The 18,620-nt window shown below is 49.5% G+C and overlaps 3 protein-coding genes across 3 annotated transcripts in view; all 3 read left to right on the top strand.

Moving 5' to 3' along the window:
• Positions 1–7,854, top strand: part of SNAPC4 (small nuclear RNA activating complex polypeptide 4) — a gene marked incomplete at its 5' end in the record, with an annotated part of 29,852 nt that extends 21,998 nt beyond the window's left edge. The window contains 6 exon segments of the mRNA XM_026719129.2: positions 762–990; positions 1,990–2,060; positions 2,316–2,423; positions 4,175–4,199; positions 4,826–6,507; positions 6,820–7,854. Coding sequence (XP_026574914.2) covers positions 762–990; positions 1,990–2,060; positions 2,316–2,423; positions 4,175–4,199; positions 4,826–6,507; positions 6,820–6,909 — 2,205 coding nt within the window.
• A 745-nt stretch (positions 7,855–8,599) lies between these two features.
• On the top strand, positions 8,600–11,740 carry LOC113448445 (uncharacterized). The gene is given in 6 exon segments (XM_087914723.1): positions 8,600–10,311; positions 10,383–10,387; positions 10,460–10,546; positions 10,549–10,718; positions 10,721–10,786; positions 10,789–11,740. Coding segments are annotated over 6 exon segments (2,133 nt in total). The 5' UTR covers positions 8,600–8,827; the 3' UTR covers positions 11,110–11,740.
• Positions 11,741–14,484: 2,744 nt separating this feature from the next.
• On the top strand, positions 14,485–18,045 carry LOC113448449 (uncharacterized). Its single transcript, XM_087914412.1, has one exon. The coding sequence runs from the start codon at positions 14,888–14,890 to the stop codon at positions 16,541–16,543; it is 1,656 nt and encodes a 551-aa protein (XP_087770538.1). The 5' UTR covers positions 14,485–14,887; the 3' UTR covers positions 16,544–18,045.
• The last annotated feature ends 575 nt before the right edge of the window (positions 18,046–18,620 follow it).

Here is an 18,620-nt window from a genome sequence, read left to right on the forward strand (position 1 = left end):
GGTGTGGATTTTGTCAATACAAAGAAGCAACATGTTAATTCCCCCCACCCACCCCTTTTCCGGGAACGTAGTTGAGAACAGATTCCCAGGAATTTTTCTTTTGGAGTTGGAATTTTTTTTTAAAAAAACAAACAAACAATTTTATTGTTTTTTTAACAAACAAACAAAACATAAAAGCATCAGCTCTCTTCCGTACTTATATACAAACAGTGGTGTCGGTTGGTTCATCAGTTTTGTGCATTCATTTCGTAGTCTCAATTACAATTATATTACATAATAACTCTTATTATCAATCCAAACTTATATATCCTCATATCATTATTAAAAAAAAAAAAATCATTTGACTATACTTTTATTCATTCATGCCTTATGAGATAACTATAATTTAAATAATTTATTCTATAACAAATCATATAATCATACCAATTCTATCCAGGAGCTGGAATTTTTATGGTCCCTTTTCCTCTTGCTATCTCTCCAAGAGGAGACAGGCTTCCAGGCATTGGGGGTGGGGGCGGTGGGGCTCCAGTCCACAGTTGTAAATCGTGTAAAGGTCCTACAGATTCAGGACAAGAATTAGGATAGGCAGGTTACATCCAAAAGGATTACTTGTATCCACCCCTCCCCCCTCCTTCTTCTCCCATTGAAAAATGGCAGATCCACGGATCTGACACGACGTCCTCATAAGGCCTGACCTTCAGCGGATGAACCCCGTGAAACCTCCCTGCGGAAACGTGGCTTATTCTCTGTTCCTTTCCCAGAGGGAAATCAGAAGAAAGAAACGCTTTGCCTCCAGCTCCTCTGCTGGCCCCAGAGGCTCCCAGTTGACCCTGCTGGCCAGTGTGACGAATGGAGCCAGGCGGCAGAGGGACGGGATAGGGAAGACGACCCTCAACCGGAGATTGATGCTGGCAGTCACGCCCTGGGCTGGGAACATGGTGCAGGAGTGGGCCCTCCGGATGAAGGAGGCGGCTTCCCGCAAGTCAAAAGGTACCTGCGATCCAAGCGGCAGCCTGTCTTGCTTTAAGGAAGCCTAGAAGGGCCAGTTTAGAGAGGATCGTAAGGCCATCAAGTCCAGTGCCCTCCTCGGTGCAGAAATCCCTGTGAAAATATCCCTGCAGGACAGTTCTTGGGAATCTCGGGCTCCCCTCTTGAACCGTGTTAGGAAGATGCCACTTGGGACGGCAAGATAGCCATCGCCCTTAGACTTCTATACTGCTTCCCAGGGCTTTCCAGCCCTCTCTAAGCAGTTTACAGAGTCAGCCTCTGGCCCCCAACAATCTGGCTCCTCATTTGACCCACCTGGGAATGACAGGAAGCAGAAGGAGACTGCAGTACCGCATTCTAACCGCTGTGCCACCGTGGCTCAAGGAAAGGAAGGAAGGAAGGGAGGGAGGGAGGGAAGGAGGGAGGGAGGAGGGAGGAAGAAAGGAAGGAAGGAGATCAGACTAAGAGGGAAGGAAGGAAGGAAGGAAGGAAGGAAGGAAGGAAGGAAGGAAGGAAGGAGATCAGAATAAGAAGGAAGGAGGAAAGGGAAGGAAGGAAGGAAAGGAAGGAAGGAGGGAAGGAAGGAAGAAAGGAAGGAGATCAGAATAAGAAGGAAGGAAGAAAGGAAAGGAAAGGAAAGGAAGGAAGGAAGGAAGGAAGGAAAATGGTCATAAGTCACTTTTGTCAGTGCCATTGTAACTTTGAATGGTCCCTCCACACAAGCAAAGTACCAGCAAAGGAGGGAAAAAAACTCCAGAGAAGTTCCTGAGACAGGAAGTCTAGTCCTGCCAAGAATGTAAAAAGGGTTAACGGAGAGGCAGTTTCTGTAAACAACACCAGAATGTTTCCTTCCTGCCTTCCTTACAGGATTAGCCCAGTAATTCCTTCTAACAACCGGTTCTCTGAACTGCTTAGGATGTTAACAACCGGTTCTAGCGAAAAGGTGTGAACCGGTAGAATCCCACCCCTGGTTTGAGACCCTCTTTCTCTTTCTCCTTCCAGCGGACATGATCTTCAGGCAGCTGCAGACGAGCCAGCTCACCAGCACACCTTTGTTCACGTTCCTGATTCAGGTGGGTGGCACTGGCCTGGTGAAGATCGTTAGTCCCATGCGCCTTTCCTAGGCTGCAGCCAAGTGGCCTCCAGTCAGGCGTCCTTGGGGAGACGGGGGGGAACCGGTTGTTTCAGTCCAGGAGGGGGGTGGAGTCAAAGGGGTCCAGAGGAGCTCCATCCAGGTTTGCTGGGATCGTCCAGCCCTAGAATTTGTATCTTCCCACAACGGAGCCTCAGTGAGCCTCACTCACCCCTCCTCCCTCTGTTTCTCTCAGCTCCTCCATATTGACGTGGACGGCTGCATGAAGGTGATTCAGAGGAGGAAATCCCGGCAGCCGGAGCTGCTGAAGGCCATCGCTCTGCCTGGGGGCAACAGCAAGCAGGTCTGGTCTCCTCTGTGTCTCTTTTTTTAAGACCAAGGGAGGAGGAGGAGGAGGAGGAGGAGGAAGGGCAAGTTCACTGTCAGCGGAGAAGCCCTGGAGAGCTGGAATCTCGGCTCACAGTCGGCTTCTTGGGCAGCAGCAGGGGGGCTTGGGGGCTTTTCCTCTTGGCAGAGGAGAAGAGGCGTCTGGCCAGCGAGGTGGGGAAAGGGGCTGCTCCAGGACTCGGTGGTGGGCTGCAAATTTTTGAGTCAAATTTTTGAACCACTGGCTGGGTGGGCGTGGCCGGTTGGTCATGTGACTGAGTGGGTGATGTCACTCATCACACCCACCTCTCAGCCACTCGCCTCAAAGGAACAGGTAGGATTCAGGTGGTTGGGACGAATCCCATCACGGGCTGGCCCTACCCCCACCTAGTTTGGGGCCATTTTCAGGCCCTTTTTGGGGCATTTTCAGGGCATTTTTCAGACCGTTTTAAGACTGATTCTGGCCGGAAAAATGGTCCCAAAAATGGCCTGAAAAAAGCCCCCCCAAACAGGCTATTTTTCAGGCTCTTTTCTGGCTGTTTATCCAGGCCATTTTCAGGTTGTTTTTTGGGCTGTTTTCAGGCCGTTTTCTGCCCAAAAAACAGCCAAAAATGGCCGCAAAAACAGGCGGGCCCAGGGCCGGCTGGTGGTCTGATTTGCTGGTTCTCCGAACCGCACAGAATCAGAACAAGGCATTTGGGAAAACCTGTCTGAACCTGCAGCAACCCACCTCTGCTTCTTCGATTAAAGAATGCCATCTGTTAGGGCCTGGAAAGTGCCCACGGTTCAGTCTCAGGGCCTGCCCTTTGCAGGTCCATACAGTTCCCATGCGGAAAACTTCCCAAAACTGTGAAAAGAACTGGGTTTGTTTCTCTAAATACAATTTAAGGAGTTAATTCAAGCTGAGCTTTTGGTCCTGCAGGCTGGTGTAGGCCTTCCGGAAGGAAGGGAAAGGAAAGGAAAGGGAAGGGAAGGGAAGGGAAGGGAAGGAAGGAAGGAAAGGAAGGGAAGGGAGGAAGGAAAGAAAAAAGAAAGAAAGAAAGAAAGAAAGAAAGAAAGAAAGAAAGAAAGAAAGAAAGAAAGAAAGAAAGAAAGAAAGAAAGAAAGAAAGAAAGAGTTCTTTCCCAGACGGTCACCTTCCTGCTTGCTTTAATTCAGAGCACCCGTTGTCAGTAATTTTTCCCCTGCAAGGGGACAACTCATGTTCCTCATTTGGGTCTCCTTTTCCAGGAGAGATTTGAGGCGGGTGGGGCGGGGGAAGAGGCTGTTAGGATTCCAGCAATCACCCTAATTGAATCATGAGCCTCGAGCCAAACTTCAAAGAGATTCGAAGAATTCATTAGGAGCGACATATTGGCATGACCTGGGTGTAGCCATTCTGAGACAGGTAATTCACTGTCACCCTTGACCCCTGGTTTTCCCCCACCTCTCTGGGTGCACCATAATTCATATTCTCCAACAAAAGACATCCATAGCCGAGCGTCATCCATCATGTTCTCCAATTGGAGTCTTGCGTGGCAGAAACGCCAGTCGCTTAGTTACAGTCTTTGCAGGGCCTGCATGGAACGTACTTCCAAACTGCTGCCTTGCTCTTTCAAACTCTTGTCGTCTTCCCCCCGCATTTCTGTTGGCAGCTATAAAGCGGGCACAGAAAATGTTTTATGAGTTGACAGGGATGAGATTTAACCTGCCAATCACTGAAGCTGGTTCTTTTTTTTTCCTTCATAGCCCTCGTCTTCACAGGATGCCAAAGGTGTGTGTCCCCTCTTGGTTTTTTGCTCCCAGTTTCCCTGTCGAGCTGGCACTGGGAGGGTGCTGTTTCCAGGGCTACCTTTGCAGTCCTTGCCAGGTCCAAGTGCCAGTCTGTGGGCACGGGACGAGAGCGGATGCCAGGGCCAAGAAAGGTCACCAGCCTGGGTGTAAGAGGGGATACTCAGGACCTGTGCTCAAATCTCAGGCTGCTGTCAGAGGCCTTGCCTTGCCTGGGATCTCACTGTGGCTCCCGCCTGGAGGCTTCCCACCGGTCATCCCGAGTAGCAGGAGCAGATGCCTGAAGGTGAAATTGAGCCAACAGAGGGTTCTAGTCCAGTGGCAGGCTGAGATTCCAGAGCCAAAGGGCTGCCCCCTTGGAGGATTGGGACTCTGTGTAGCCAGACCCTGGCAGGTGATGGAAGGACGGAGGGAGGAGAGGCTGTAACAGGGGTCAGGGGTCAGGCAGTTAACTCCAATTAAATCGTGAGCCTTGAGCCTAGTTGACAACAGGGTGGTTGTGTCCTGTCTGCAAATGACGCAGCTGGAGGGACGGGCTTTGGGCTTTTTTTTAGTAGAGGTGCTGCAAAGATCCCAAATTTGAGCTTCTGCTTTTTTTTTTCTGCCCAGCTCAGCTCGGCCAGCCAGCAGCCAGCGGCCAGCCCAACAAGAAGCTGATTCCTCTGAAGGCTAAAGAGGGGCCTGTCCCCGCCAACACCTGGAAGGCCCGCTCACCGCCCGGCCTGGCCCCGAAGCCGAAAACCGTCTCGGAGCTGCTGCGGGAGAAGAGGCTGCGCGAGCAGTCGGCCAGGAAGGGCTCCCAGAAGAGGATCTTCCTCGCCCCTCAGCTGCTCCTCTCGGCCTCTGTCGTGGTCCCACAGACAAGGGGTCCCATGGCCCCCCTGGCCAACTGCCCTAACGCTCCTGCGGCCAGCCAGGTGTCCCCAAGGCCTCCTCCTGCTTCGGCTTCCATGCCTGGAAGAGACTCGGCCTCTCCCACAGACCTGGCGGGGGCCTCTCGGGAGAGGAGCCTTCCCTGCAATGGGGACAAGGACGAGGCCGCTGGAGGGGAAGGCAGAGACAGCAACCAAGAGAGCTTTTCACCTCAGGGGGATCCTGCTGGGCCTCCTGCTAAGGTGAACCCCATCCTGGCAGAGGCCCTTTGCCCCTCTCCGGCCTCTGGTGCTTTCCCTCCCCTCCTGCCTACATTGGTAGCTGCCCACGCGCAGCCCACGGCCGTGGCCCAGCCCGCCCTGCCCATCAGCTGGGTGCTGACCCCTCAGGGCCTTCTCCCGGTCACCTTGCTGACCCTCCCCAGCCAAGGAAAGCCGCTGGCCAGTGGCCCTCCGACAAATCCCAGCCAGCCTGCAGAGACTTCAGTCCAGATCCCCACCCCAACTATGGGGGATCCGGTGGTAGAGGGATCCCCAATGCCAGCGGGCCATCCTGGCTGCCCCCAGAGTGATGCAGGCCCCCGGCTGGCAGATGTTCCCCCTCCTCCTCCTCCGCCGCCGCCACTACTTGGAAACTCCACAGAAGTGGGGTGCCCTCCGTCCCCTGCTGGTCCGGGGGCGCCTTCCTTGCTTTGCACTGTCTTTGAAGGGACGGCGGCCAGCGCCCCCAATTCAGAGGCTTCGCCCCCACCCCATCTGAATCAAGGCCCAGCCACGCAAGAGGTCCCCTCCAACCCGGCCCTGCAGGCCTGCCCCACGCCACGTCCACCCCAGGAGGGCGCCTCTTCCCCACTTTCGCGTCTCCTTTCCCTCGAAGCAGAGCCGGCAGTGAAGGCGTGGGCCAAGGAGAACCGGGAGGGTAGGGCTCCTGTGCTGGGAAGGGGCCTGCCTTATCTGCCCCCGTTTCTGTGCAGCTTGAAAACCCTCTCGGCGCTGCTGCTGAACAAACGGTCCCTGGAGCAGAGCGCTGCCTCTCTTCTGGACCCCGAAGGGCAGCGGGAGGAGCCCAGCCAGCCGGACCTGGAGGCCTTGAGGCAGGCGGTGCGCCAGAAGCTCCAGGACAACCCTGCCTATCAGCTCCTGAGAGAACGGTTCTTGGCGGCCTTTAGTTTCCCAGCTGCTCTGGCCGCGCTGCCCCCTCCCAGGGTGGTCACGACCCTCTCGGGGGGCAGGTGGTGGGAAGGCAGCCAGGGAGAAGATTCCAGCTCGGCTTTGGAAGAGGAGGAGGAGGAGGAGGAAGGAGAAGAGGAGGAAGAAGAAGAGGGGCAGGAAGGAGAAGAGGAGGAGGCTGAGAGAGAACCCCAAGGAGCAACCAGAGATGGCCCTGCTGAAACAATGGAGGCCAGCGAGGAACTGGAGGTAATCTTGCTGGTGGGAATCCTTAAAAGGGAGATTTTAGTGCTTTTTTTCTATGTAGACCTGTGGTATCTTACCCCAAATACGCAATTTAAGAGCCATGGTGGCCCGGTGGTCAGAGTGCAGTACTGCAGGCTACTTCTGCTGACTGCCAGCTGCCTGCAGTTTGGCAGATCGAATCTCCACTGGGCTCAAGGTTGACTCGGCCTTCCATCCTTCCCAGGTGGGCATGCGAGCAATATGCCAGACCCAGGAATCCCTCTGTAGCGTACAATTGGTCTTGTGCTGCATCTGTGAATCTTGTCTTCTTTTCAGGAGCCTGGAACCTATGTCGACTCAGGCCACAGCAGCCCAGGCAGGATCCGGAGAAGCCGGCGCCTCCAGAAAAGGGGGATCCATCAGTGACGGCAGCAGCCCCTTTGGTTCCATTCGTCTCTTTATTCCTAAACCCCAGTGTGTGTTTCTGGGGCCCTTGGCCTGGAAATGTAACCCCCAAACCCAGGAAGGGGTCGAGTTTTTGGGGGTGGCATCTTTGCTACTGGGTAGATTTTGACAATTATGAGCAGCATCTCCTGTCTTAGGATGCAGGGAAATTGCCTTCCTCACTTCTCAAGCTGCCTTCCCCAATCTAGCGTAACCAACAGAGGCTAAGATTGCGGTTTTCGGAATTCACCCGCTGGCACGGTCAACACTGAGAATTCTGGGACTTTGGCAGATGGAAGCTTGAGGAAATTGGCACGAGTCCTAGTTGTCCAACTGCATTGTGAACATTGCACTGTCTGGCAATCAAAACCGCCCTTTTTTGCTCTTATTTGTGACAGCAGGACAGTCCCCACATGCTAGATCTGGTGTTAAGCCTTGATGAAGGTATGTGTTGTTGGGGCACGTCACTTTTTTGTGTTTTGTTAACCAAAGGGTGGAACCAAGTCCTTTGTGTAAGCACTGAGACACAATTCTGCCACCCATAGGATTTTTCCTACAACTCCCCGCTTCTTGCGGGCCTGAGCTGCTTCTCCCAAGACCATTTGCATCAACTCCCAGTGATGGGAGTGACCTTCCAGGAAAGGAGAAGCAGGAAGTGATTGGCCCGTAGCTATGTTGACTTGGATTCCTGAAAGAAGCTATTTGGGTTATATGGACGGTTTCTCATTTTGGAGAAAGGAAGAAAACGTAGCTGATCTTCTAAGACATCGGCCTCAGTTGAATCCCTGCGCAGACCTGTGTTGTGAGCAAGCAAACAATGGGCTCCCACAATTGGAATAGCAGCTGCTTGGAACACGTTTTTTTTAAATTTTTTACTCGATTCCGAGTTGAATTTGTCTCTTTTGCGTTAAAATGCTTTGTGTTTCACAAGACTGGGTTTTATTTCTGACCGTCTGGTAGGAGAAACGTTAGCAGGAGAAGCTTGGCATTGTGTGAAAGGCAGAATAAGTAGTCCTGCTCACCCAAATTGGCCAGGAACAGAATAACAGAATTGGAAGGGACCTTGGAGGTCTTCTAGTCTGACCCCGCTCAAGCAGGAGACCATTTCAGACACATGGGGGGGATCCATGGGTGGGTGGGGGCAGGGGGTGCCGGGGGATGGGAGGCAGAGGAAGGGTACGGGAAACGCGCCCCCCTTTCTGCTCCCCCTCCTAGGGCGCTTTGCGGGGCGAGGTAGGCCGGGCGTTGGGAAGGCGGGCCTTCCTGTCAGAGTATCCCCCTCAACCGCCGCCCCGCCCCGGAAGGAGACCCCGCAGGGAGGCCGGACACTCCGGGCATGGCGCGGCCGGCGAGGCCCGTAGAGGGGCGGAGCCAAGGTAGGGGGAGGAGCCAGGAGGCGGAACGAGAAAGGGCGGTGCCACAGATTCGAGCAAGGGGCGGTCGGCAGCCAATGGGAGGGCGCAGAGGGCACACGTATGCCAATACGAACGGCGTGAAAGCCCAGAAGTCCCACATTCGGAAAAATCGAAGAGATTTAAAGAAGGCGCTGGGCGGGTCTTCACGGAAAGGAGGCGGCGATTGGGAGGTCTGGCCTACTTCCGGAACCAGAGAGCTGACGGAAGGAACGGTGCGCTTCGGAGACGGAGAAACCGGATGCAAGTAGACCGCGGGGCCTGCTGGGAGCCGCGGGGGGGGGGCATGCCCGTCTGGGGCCTACCTGAAGGCCCGTGAGAGGCGGAGGCTTCGGCCGGGCCTCCCCTGCGGGGAAGGGGATGCAGCCGCGACCCGCCTCCATTTCTCCCCTGCAGGAGCACGGAGGAGCCCGGCGGAGGAAAGGAGGAGGCGCCGCTCGAGAGGAGGAGGCTGGAAAAGGCCGGCAGTCTCCGGGGCTGCAGGAGGGATGAGTCGAAGGGGACTTCGGGAAAGGCGGCTGTCCGGAGGGCGATGCGGGGAGAAGGACACGGGCGGAGACCCCGAGATGGGCCTGGAGGGCGGAGAGTCCTTCGAAAGACCCGGGAATCCCCAGAGAATCCAGGAGGGAGGAAAGGAATATCAGTGCCCGGAATGTGAAAAATCCTTCAAAACAAATTCACATCTTCAGAGCCATCTAAGGAGCCACCCAAAAGACCAACCATTTAAATGCCTGAAGTGCGGAAAAAGCTTCAATCATAGGGGCAACTTTGATAGACATCAAAGAATCCACTCAGGAGAAAAGCCTCATAAATGCCCGGAGTGTGGAAAGAGCTTCAGTCAGTTGGGAAACCTCTCTAGACATCAAAGGGTCCATTCCAGAGAAAAGCCATACAAATGCCTGGAGTGTGGAAAGAGATTCCATCTGAAGGAATACCTTTATAGACATCAACAAAGGATCCACTCGGAAGAGACACTGAATAAATGCCTGGAGGGTGGAGGGTCCTTCGGAAGACCTGGGAATCCCCAGAGGATCCAGGAGGGAGAAGAGAAATATCAGTGCCCACAATGCGAAAAATCCTTCAAAAGAAACGGAGATCTTGAAAGGCATCTAAGAATCCACTTATTTGGAAACCCATTTCAATGCTTTGAGTGTGGAAAGAACTTCAATCGGACAAGAGATCTTACGCAACATCAAAGAATCCACACAGGAGAGAAACCTTATAAGTGCCCGGAGTGTGAAAAGCGCTTCTGTCATAGCAGCAGCCTTCATAAACATCAAAGGATCCACTCGGAAGAGAAACTAAATCAATCCCTGGAGGGCGGAGGGTCCTTCCGAAGAGCCAGGAGGCCCCAAAGGATGCAGGAGGGAGGAAAGAAATACAAATGCCCGGAATGTGAAAAATCCTTCAAAAGAAATGGACATCTTCAAGGCCATCTAAGCATCCATTCAGGAGAAAAGAAATACGAATGCCCAGAATGTGAAAAATCCTTCAGAACAAAAGATCTTCTTCAAAGCCATCTAAAAATCCACACGGGAGAAAAACCTTATAAATGCTTTGAGTGTGGAAAGAGCTTCCCTCACAGGAGCAGCCATGATAGACATCAAAGAGTCCACACAGGAGAAAAACCTTATAAATGCTTTGAGTGTGGAAAGAGCTTCAGTCAGACGAGCAGCCTTAATGCACATCAAAGAATCCACACAGGAGAAAAACCTCATAAATGCTTGGAGTGTGGAAAGAACTTTGGTCATAGCAGCATCCTTTATAGACACCAAAGGATCCACTCAGGAGAGAAACCTTATAAGTGCCTGGAGTGTGGAAAGAACTTTGGTCATAGCAGCAGCCTTAGTAAACATCAAGTAATTCATTTACAAGAACACTACGAATGCTGGGAATGTGAAAAAGGCTTCAAAACCATTCAAATCCTTGAAAAACATGTAAGAATCCACTCAATAGAACAAATGAACAAGTGACCTTCTTCAAAGCCATCTAAGAAATCCACTTAGGAGAAAACCCTAATAAATGCCTGGCGTGTGGCAAAAGCTTCAGTCAGACAAGCAGCTGTTACGCACATCAAAGAATCCGCGTGGGAGAAAAATGTCATAAATGTCTGACATGAGGAAAAACCTTTGGTAATGAGACCATCCTCTATGAACATCAAAGGATCCACTCAGGAGAGAAACCCTATAAATGCCTGGAGTGTGGAAAGAGTTCTGTCACAGGAGCATCCTCTACAAGCATCAAAGAATCCACATGGGAGAAAAACCTTATAAGTGTCTGCAGTGTGGGAAGAGCTTCAACATAAGAGGTTCTCTGTATAGACAGCAAAGGATCCACTCAGAAGAGAAACCGAATAAATGCCTGGAGGGCAGAGGGTTCTAGGAAGACCCAGGAGTCCCCCTCCCCAGGAGGGAGAAAGGAAGTATCAATGCCCAGACTGTAAAAAAATTCCTTCAAAAGAAATAACCATCTTCAAAACCATCTAGGAACCCACACGGGAGAAAAACCTTATAAATGCCTGGAGTGTGCAAAGACCTTCAGTCACACGAGCCTCTTTTATGCACATAAAAGAATCCACATGGGAGAAAAACCTTATCAGTGTCTGAAATGTAGGAAGAGCTCCAGTGGGAGAGGTTCTCTCTATAGACATCAAATGCTTCACACAAGAGAAAACCATATCCGGGCCTGGAGTATGGAAAGAGTTTCTGTGAGAGTGGAAGTCTCCACATGGGAGAATAACCAGATACAGTTAGTCCTCGATTTACAGTAGTTCATTTAGTGACTGTTCAAAGTTACAATGGCACTGAAAACAGTGACTTATGGCTGTTTTTCACACTTATGTCACATGATCACAATTCAGACGTTTGTAAACCGACTCCTATTTATGATGGTTGCAGTGTTCTGGGATCATTTGGTCACCTTTTGTGACCTTCCTACAAGCAAAATCACTTAAGATTCACTTAACTGCGTTACAGTGATTTACATAATTGGCAAGAAGGGTCATAAAATCCACTTAAATGTTTCACTGAGCAAGAAAAATTTGTGGCTGAATTGTAGTTGTAAATCGAGGGCTACCTGCAAATACCTGGAATGTGGTAAGAGATTCAATTCACAGCAAACCCGTAATTCACATCAAAGACTCCACAGAGGAGAAAAACCGTATAAATGTTGTGAGTGAGAAGCGCTTCTATATCGAAGGATTCACATGGGGAAAAAACAAACTTGTCTGAGTGTGGAATGACTTTCGGTCATGTATGTCTGAGTAGATTAGATTAGAATTCTTTATTGGTCAAGTGTGATTGGACACAAGGAATTAGTCTTCGGTGCATAAACTCTCATTGTACATAAAGGCTATAAGTGATAATCATGATCATAGTAATAAAAATACAAATCAAATTAAATACTTTATTTGGTCAAGTGTAATTAGATGTGCGAGGAATATGTCTCCAGTGCAGAAGGTCTCAGTGTACATGCACAGCAACAGAATAACAATAATAATTGGAAAGTATCTTGGAGGTCTTGTGCTCCAACTTTGTGATCCTATACCATTCCAGACAAGTTCAGGCTCTTATGAAAAGCCTCCCGGAATGGAGCACTCACAACTTCTGAAGGCAAGCTGTTCCACTGATTAATTGTTTTCACTCGTAGGAAGTTGGCAGAGAGCATTGGCACTTAGGATCAATGTTAAGACTTCTAGCTGGCTTTCCCACTGACTTCTGGAAATGATCATGATGTGCATGGCATCACGGCAATGCTAAAACAACCATAACTCTTCCAAATTTCAATCCCACAGGAATGATAGGTCCTCTATTTTTGTCCTAGAAGAAACAGTTGCACCTTACGATTCAGGAGTTGCTACTGGAACGTTCTGAGGAAACTTACCAATTTCCATTGTCCCCACAGGTCTTCCCATGTGCCTGGAAATTAGGGAGTTTTCTTCTGGGTTAATTCTTCCCTTGAAAATAAGACTCTCACCCCTTCTGTACCTTTTGGCACACTCCGTCCTTCCATACAGAGAATAAACTGCACTCTTGATTGTTAATGGGCCAACTCACCCTTTTCTCTCCTTTTTGCCTCCAACCTGATCCAGGGCTACCTTTACTCCCTCTTTAGCAATTCAAGTTATGCACGCCATAACGGGTTTCTTGTACTTCCTTGTAACTTTTATATTTTTATCATAACCTTGTAATATAGAAAGTTTCTAGATGCTTGTAACTTTACAACTGTCTGATAAGGGACTTTCTCAGGCCGAATAATAAAGGACTTTTTCGGTTGCACTTGCTAGAAGTTTCAGTTGATTATAATTGTATTTTTTTCACAACAGAAGCTTATGAGGCTCGACGCTTTTCCCCGTGCAAGCATTCTTTTAGTACAATGCTCATTTCAATGCAGCCCCATGCAGTTAATGTGGTTCTCCTGCACCCTCATCCTGGCTTCGCTTGCCGTTTTCATTTCTTCTCTTGGAATTGAGAAAAAACTTCCGACCAGTGAGGACAATTAACCAGTGGGACAGCTTGCCACCACAAACCATCACTGGAGGTTTTAAAGAAGAAACGACAGTCACTTGTCTTGAGATGGCATGGATTTCTCCTGCTTGAGCAGGGGTCTGGGCAAGAAGACCTCCAAGGTCCCTTCAAAATTTTCTTTGCTCCAGAAGGTAGGGCAAGAAACAATGGTTTAAATTACAGGGATTTGACTTTAGATTACTATTATGGCAACTGTCCTGGGAGGGATGAGAGGCCTTGTGGGAGTCTGGATCAGGAATGTTGGGTTCTCAACTGGGCAGCTGTGGACAAGATCCCTGCCTGATACCTGTCCAAGGGCTACACAGGGTCCAGCCCTCCCTCTGCCCTGCCTAAAAGTGCTGCTGTGCAGACTTGCTATAGGCTACCTGCACAAAAGAAAACAACCCAATCCTGCTGGTAATTGAAGTTCAAAATTCGAGAGAATTTCTCTCCGTCCTTAAACTTGGCACCATTTAACAATACTTTGGGGTTCAGAAAAATGTGTCTGCACCTAAGCAGAAATAATGGAGGGAGCTCACCTGGGATGATGGAACAAAACAACAGCACGGCAGCACAAAGGGAATGTGATGGGACGTTGACCTGAGGCTATATAAATGAGACTTGGTGAAGCGTCCCTAGAAAGAGGCACTTGACACCCAACAATCTACCTTTTGTGCAAAAACATGAGAAGTGGGCAGCTTTAGTGATTGGTCTGGTCGCTTCCTGTAGACATTTGCCTGGCATTGGTGCAAAAGGTGGAGCAGGTGAGGTTTGATAGGCCACCTGTCATCTCCATGTGAATTCCGATGGCTTTATGACCTCATCCATGCAGGCTAAACTGCCAGTTACTGTCAGTTATCAGAGTGAGGATGCCTTCCAAGAGGCAGGTTGGTTTCAGAAGGGCTCCTGGACTTGGGGAAGCCTTTCCCTATTGGTAGCTAATATATCAGAGTTGTATTCAAAAGTGAAAATGCGTATTTGGTCCTTTCCTGGAAAGGGAAGCAGGAAGAAAATGAGAACAGCGCCATCACCAAACAAACCATAAGAATAAAAGAAATAGCAAAATGGTCCTTTTGCTGAAGCAAGAGTAAAACTGAGTCCAATAGTAAATCGTGGTTATTGCTTTTGCAGTTGAGGGGCTGCCCTACCTCGCAGGGTTGATTAATGGGGAAGCCATGTTCGACTCCTGGAAAGTGTCCTAGGAAGAGACTCACCTGGGGGGGGTTCCTTTTGATGGCTCCCCAGGTGATCTCCTCGTCCCCGCCCCTCCCCCCCAGATGCGTCCCCCGGGGAAGGGAAGCCCTCACGGCTGTATTTGCTTGGCTGCTCTTAACTCGGGTTAATTTTGCTTTGCAGTCAGCCCGTGACGGCAGCGGGGGTGGGAAGCGTGTTGCGTGGACGGGGCCTCGGGCCCCACCGAGTCCTCTTTCAGGTCCTTTCAGTTCTCCTCTTCCCCGTTGGATGTCCCTCTCGGCTTCCGTACTTCTGCCAGATGCAAGGATGGCGCTGGGGGTTGGGGCTGCGCTCCCTTCTGCTTCCCACCTGCTACAAAGACAAGCCCCCCCCCGCCCCCCCTTCCACTCTGGGCCTCCGTCTCGCCAAGAGCCACGGGGCTTTTCATCCGAAACCTCCAGAAAGCCCACATTCGAGGAGACCTAAAATGATGCGCTGCCTAGAGAGGAAGGGACGGCGGTTGGGAGGTCTCGCTCCACTTCCGGAATCAGAGAGCTGACGGAAGGAGCGGTGCGGCTCGGACACAGAGGAACCGGATGCAAATAGAGCGCGGGGCCTGCTTGGAAGTTACGGGAGACGGGGAAGGCCTCGGCCTGGGCTTCTCCTGTGGGGCCGGGGACGCAGCCACGACCCGCTTCTCTTTCTCCCCCTCAGGAGGACGGAGCGGCCTGGCGGGGGAAGGAAGGAGGCGCTGCCCGAAAGGAGGAGGAGGACGAGAGCGGCCCCCGCGGAGCAGCCCTGCCCGGTCCCGACGCGGCTTGTCCGGGAGATGGCGGAGAAAGGCCGGGAGGCCTCGGGGCTGCAGGAGGGATGAGCCCAGGGGAACCCCGGGAAAGGCGGCTGCCCGGAGGGCAATGCGGGGAGAAGGAAACGGGCGGAGACTCCGAGACGGTCCTGGCGGGCGGAGAGTCCTTCGAAAGACCCGGGAATCCCCAGAGGATCCAGGAGGGAGGAAAGCGATATCAGTGCCCGGAATGTGAAAAGTCCTTCAAAAGAAATGGACATCTTGAAAACCATTTAAAAATCCACTCTGGAGAAAAGAAATACGGTTGCTCAGAATGTGAAAAATCCTTCAAAACATACGAAAACTTCAAAAACCATCTAAAAATCCACATGGGAGAGAAACCGTTTCAATGCCGGGAATGTGGGAAAAATTTCACTCAGAGAGGAACTCTTCGTGTTCACGAAAGAATCCACACTGGGCAAAAGCCGTATAAATGCCTGGAATGTGGAAAAACCTTCAGTTTGAGTGGAAACCTTTATGCACACCAAAGAATCCATACAGGAGAAAAACCATATAAATGCCTTCAATGTGGAAAAAGCTTCAGGCTCAGTGGGAACCTTAATATACATAAAAGAACCCACACTGGAGAAAAGCCATATAAATGCCAGGAGTGTGGAAAAAGCTTTGTTGTGGGTGGACACCTCCTTAGACATCAAAGAATTCACATAGGTGAAAAGCTGCATAAATGCCTGAAATGTGAAAAGACTTTTACTGAGAGGGAGAGCCTTTGTAAACATAAAAAAATCCACGCGAGAGAAAAACTGCATAAATGCCTGGAATGTGGAAAGAGCTTCAGTCAGAGGAGAAGCCTTTATAATCATCAAAGAATTCACACTACAGAACAAATCTGGAAATGCCCAGAGTGTGGAGTGTCCTTTACAAAACTCAGAAGTCTGAGAAATCATCAAAGAATCCACATGAGAGAAAAGGAATATAAATGCCCGGAGTGTGGAAAGAGCTTCAGTCAGAAGGGACATCTTTATAGACATCAAAGGATCCATTCAGGGGAGAAGCCATACAAATGTCTGGAGTGTGGAAAGAGCTTTACTGAGAGTGCACATCTCTGTCAACATCAAAGAATCCACACGGGAGAGAAACCATATGAATGCCTGGATTGTGGAAAGAGATTCCGTCAAAATGGGAGCCTTTATATGCATCAAAGAATCCACACAGGAGAGAAACCATATAAATGCTTCGAGTGTGGAAAGAGCTTTACTGATGGCAGACACCTCAGTCAACATCAAAGAATCCACACAGGAGAGAAACCATATCAGTGTCTGGATTGTGGAAAATCTTTCAGTCGGGTAGAACACCTCCATCGACATGAAAGAATCCACACAGGACAGAAACCGTATAAATGTTTAAAGTGTGGAAAGAGTTTCAGTCACAAGACAAGCCTTTATACACATCAGAGAATCCATTTGGGAAAAAAACCCTTTAAATGCCTAGAGTGTGGAAAATGCTTTACTCAGGCTGGGCATCTCTGTCAACATCAAAGAATTCATACAGGAGAGAAACCGTATAAATGCCTGGAATGTGGAAAGAGCTTCAGTCAGAGAGGAAACCTCCATATACATCAAAGAATCCATTCAGGTGAGAAATCCTATAAACGTCAGGCAGTGGAAAGAAATTTACTAAGTGTGGACACATTCACCAACTTCAAAGAGTTTGCACAGGAATAAAACTGTGTACATGTCTGGAGTGTGGAAAGAGCTTCAGTGACAAGGTCTCAGTAAATATGGACCTTATCCAGCTAAGAAAGTTTACAGATGCACAGAGTAAAAAATTCTTTAAAACAAATGGAAATCTCCAAAATCATGGAGATTTCACGGAAGGATCCACACAGAAACAAAACCATAGAAATTCACAGGTAGAGGTTTCCCCTGTCCAGTTGTGTCCAACACTAAGCGTGCTGTTCATCTCTGTTTCTTAGCCAAAGGAGCCAGCATTGTCTGAAGAAATTTCCTGGTCATGTGGCCAGCATGGCTATATGCTGATGCACCTGGAATGCTGTTACCCTACCTATTTATCAACTTGCATTCACATGCTTTCAAAATCACTCCTTGGGCAGGAACTGGGGCAAGGAAGAGAGTTCATTCAGTCATGCAGCTCTTTTTTCAAACGCTGGGGAAATCAGGAGATGCAAACAGTTCAAATGTGTATAAAGATTTATCGTAAACTTAAGCTCTCCACAAGAATCTGAGCTACTAATGGTCAAGGGAAGGTGGGCTGGATTTAGATAGCTTATGGGCATGGAGGGACTTCATGATGCATTTGACCCCTGCTTCCAGCTCAGCTTAGTCTTCTACAGCTCTTGGGTCTTGAACCCGAGCTTCCCAGGTCAGAATCTTTCACCGCTGAGCCATCGCGGCTCCATATGGAGTGTTGCTACAATGCTTCGGTGCCCAGCAAAGTCGGTGCAGCCCCAGATGTAATGCACAAGGACTTTTAAAGGCTTGAACTTCACAGCCCTATTTGCCATTCAGTAACGTACAGATGTAGATACTTAACCCTTCACTGCCATCTCAACCTGTGTGTTTCAACTTGAGTGTATAATTTATTATCAGCCCAAGCATTAAGGACCAAACTTCTGAAGAGGACCGTTTTAGTATTTATTGCTATGGTTTGTTGAACGAATGTGCTATTTGTGTGACCTCACACTTTAACATTCCAAATTATTAAAGTATTTTCTCTGATCACTCATAATACAAATTGATCCACATCTTGCAAATACTGCAAGGGGTACGCAATTAGTTTGACTATATTCAATTATGCATAGTACTTATCCTCACAAATTTATTCAGTCAACGGTGATGTAATTTATATATTACTCAGCAAGCCAGACCAGAATCGTTTTTTTTTTTAGTAGTTGAGGCTCATGCTGGGAACTCAGGCTGAGCTTCTGAAGAAACCACCCCTCTGCTTCTTGGAGCTGTCCGTACATCTAACATAAGTCACTTGCCTGTCCGTCCTGACCTGAAGACATCTGTCCCAACATAGCTGATAGCGAGCAGAGGAAACCAGACGTATTTTGCAGCGTTCAAAGGTGTTTACTTTCAGGAGGATTCTGAGTGGCAAATGTAACACCTTCCCCCAAAATGCTTTGTGATGCAACTCTACAGATCTCGACAGTTTTTGTTACTATTTATTGTTAATGCAATGGAACATAGAATGTTTAAACTCATGACAGAGTGTCATTTTACTACATGTGATTGACACAAAGTCAAATTCAGGTCTGGGACCGTGGTGGTGGCCCTAAAAGACTGTAAAGGAATTTAGAGCTGATTTTGGAGAAGGAATCCATTAAAGGGGAATGTATTTCAGATTAACAGATGGAAGGGATGGTGTAGGCCTAGTCCAACCCTCTGCCCAAGCAGGAGACCCTACACCATTTCTGACCGAGGGCAGTCCAGTCTCTTCTTGAAAGCTTCCAGTGATGAAGCTCCCACAACTTCTGAAGGCAACGTCTGTTCCATTGGCTTGATTGTTCTCACAGTCAGGAAATCCCTCCTTTACAATTGACTCCCAAATTTCTGTTGATAAATGAGACATTTGTTATGCGGGTTTTATCCCATTTTATGACCACCGTTAAGTGAATCACTGCAGTTAAGTTACTTAACCCAGTTGTTAAATGAATCTGACTTCCCCATTGACTTTGCTTGTCAGAAGGTTGCAAAATGGCCTTGGGATACAGCAGTGATCGTAAGTGTGAACCAGTTGCCTAGTACCTGAAGTCTGATTACGTGATGATGGTGATGC

The sequence above is a fragment of the Pseudonaja textilis genome, chromosome 17 (assembly GCF_049901715.1).
Source record: "Pseudonaja textilis isolate UNSWEBS1 chromosome 17, rPseTex1.2, whole genome shotgun sequence".
Lineage (NCBI taxonomy): Eukaryota > Metazoa > Chordata > Lepidosauria > Squamata > Elapidae > Pseudonaja > Pseudonaja textilis.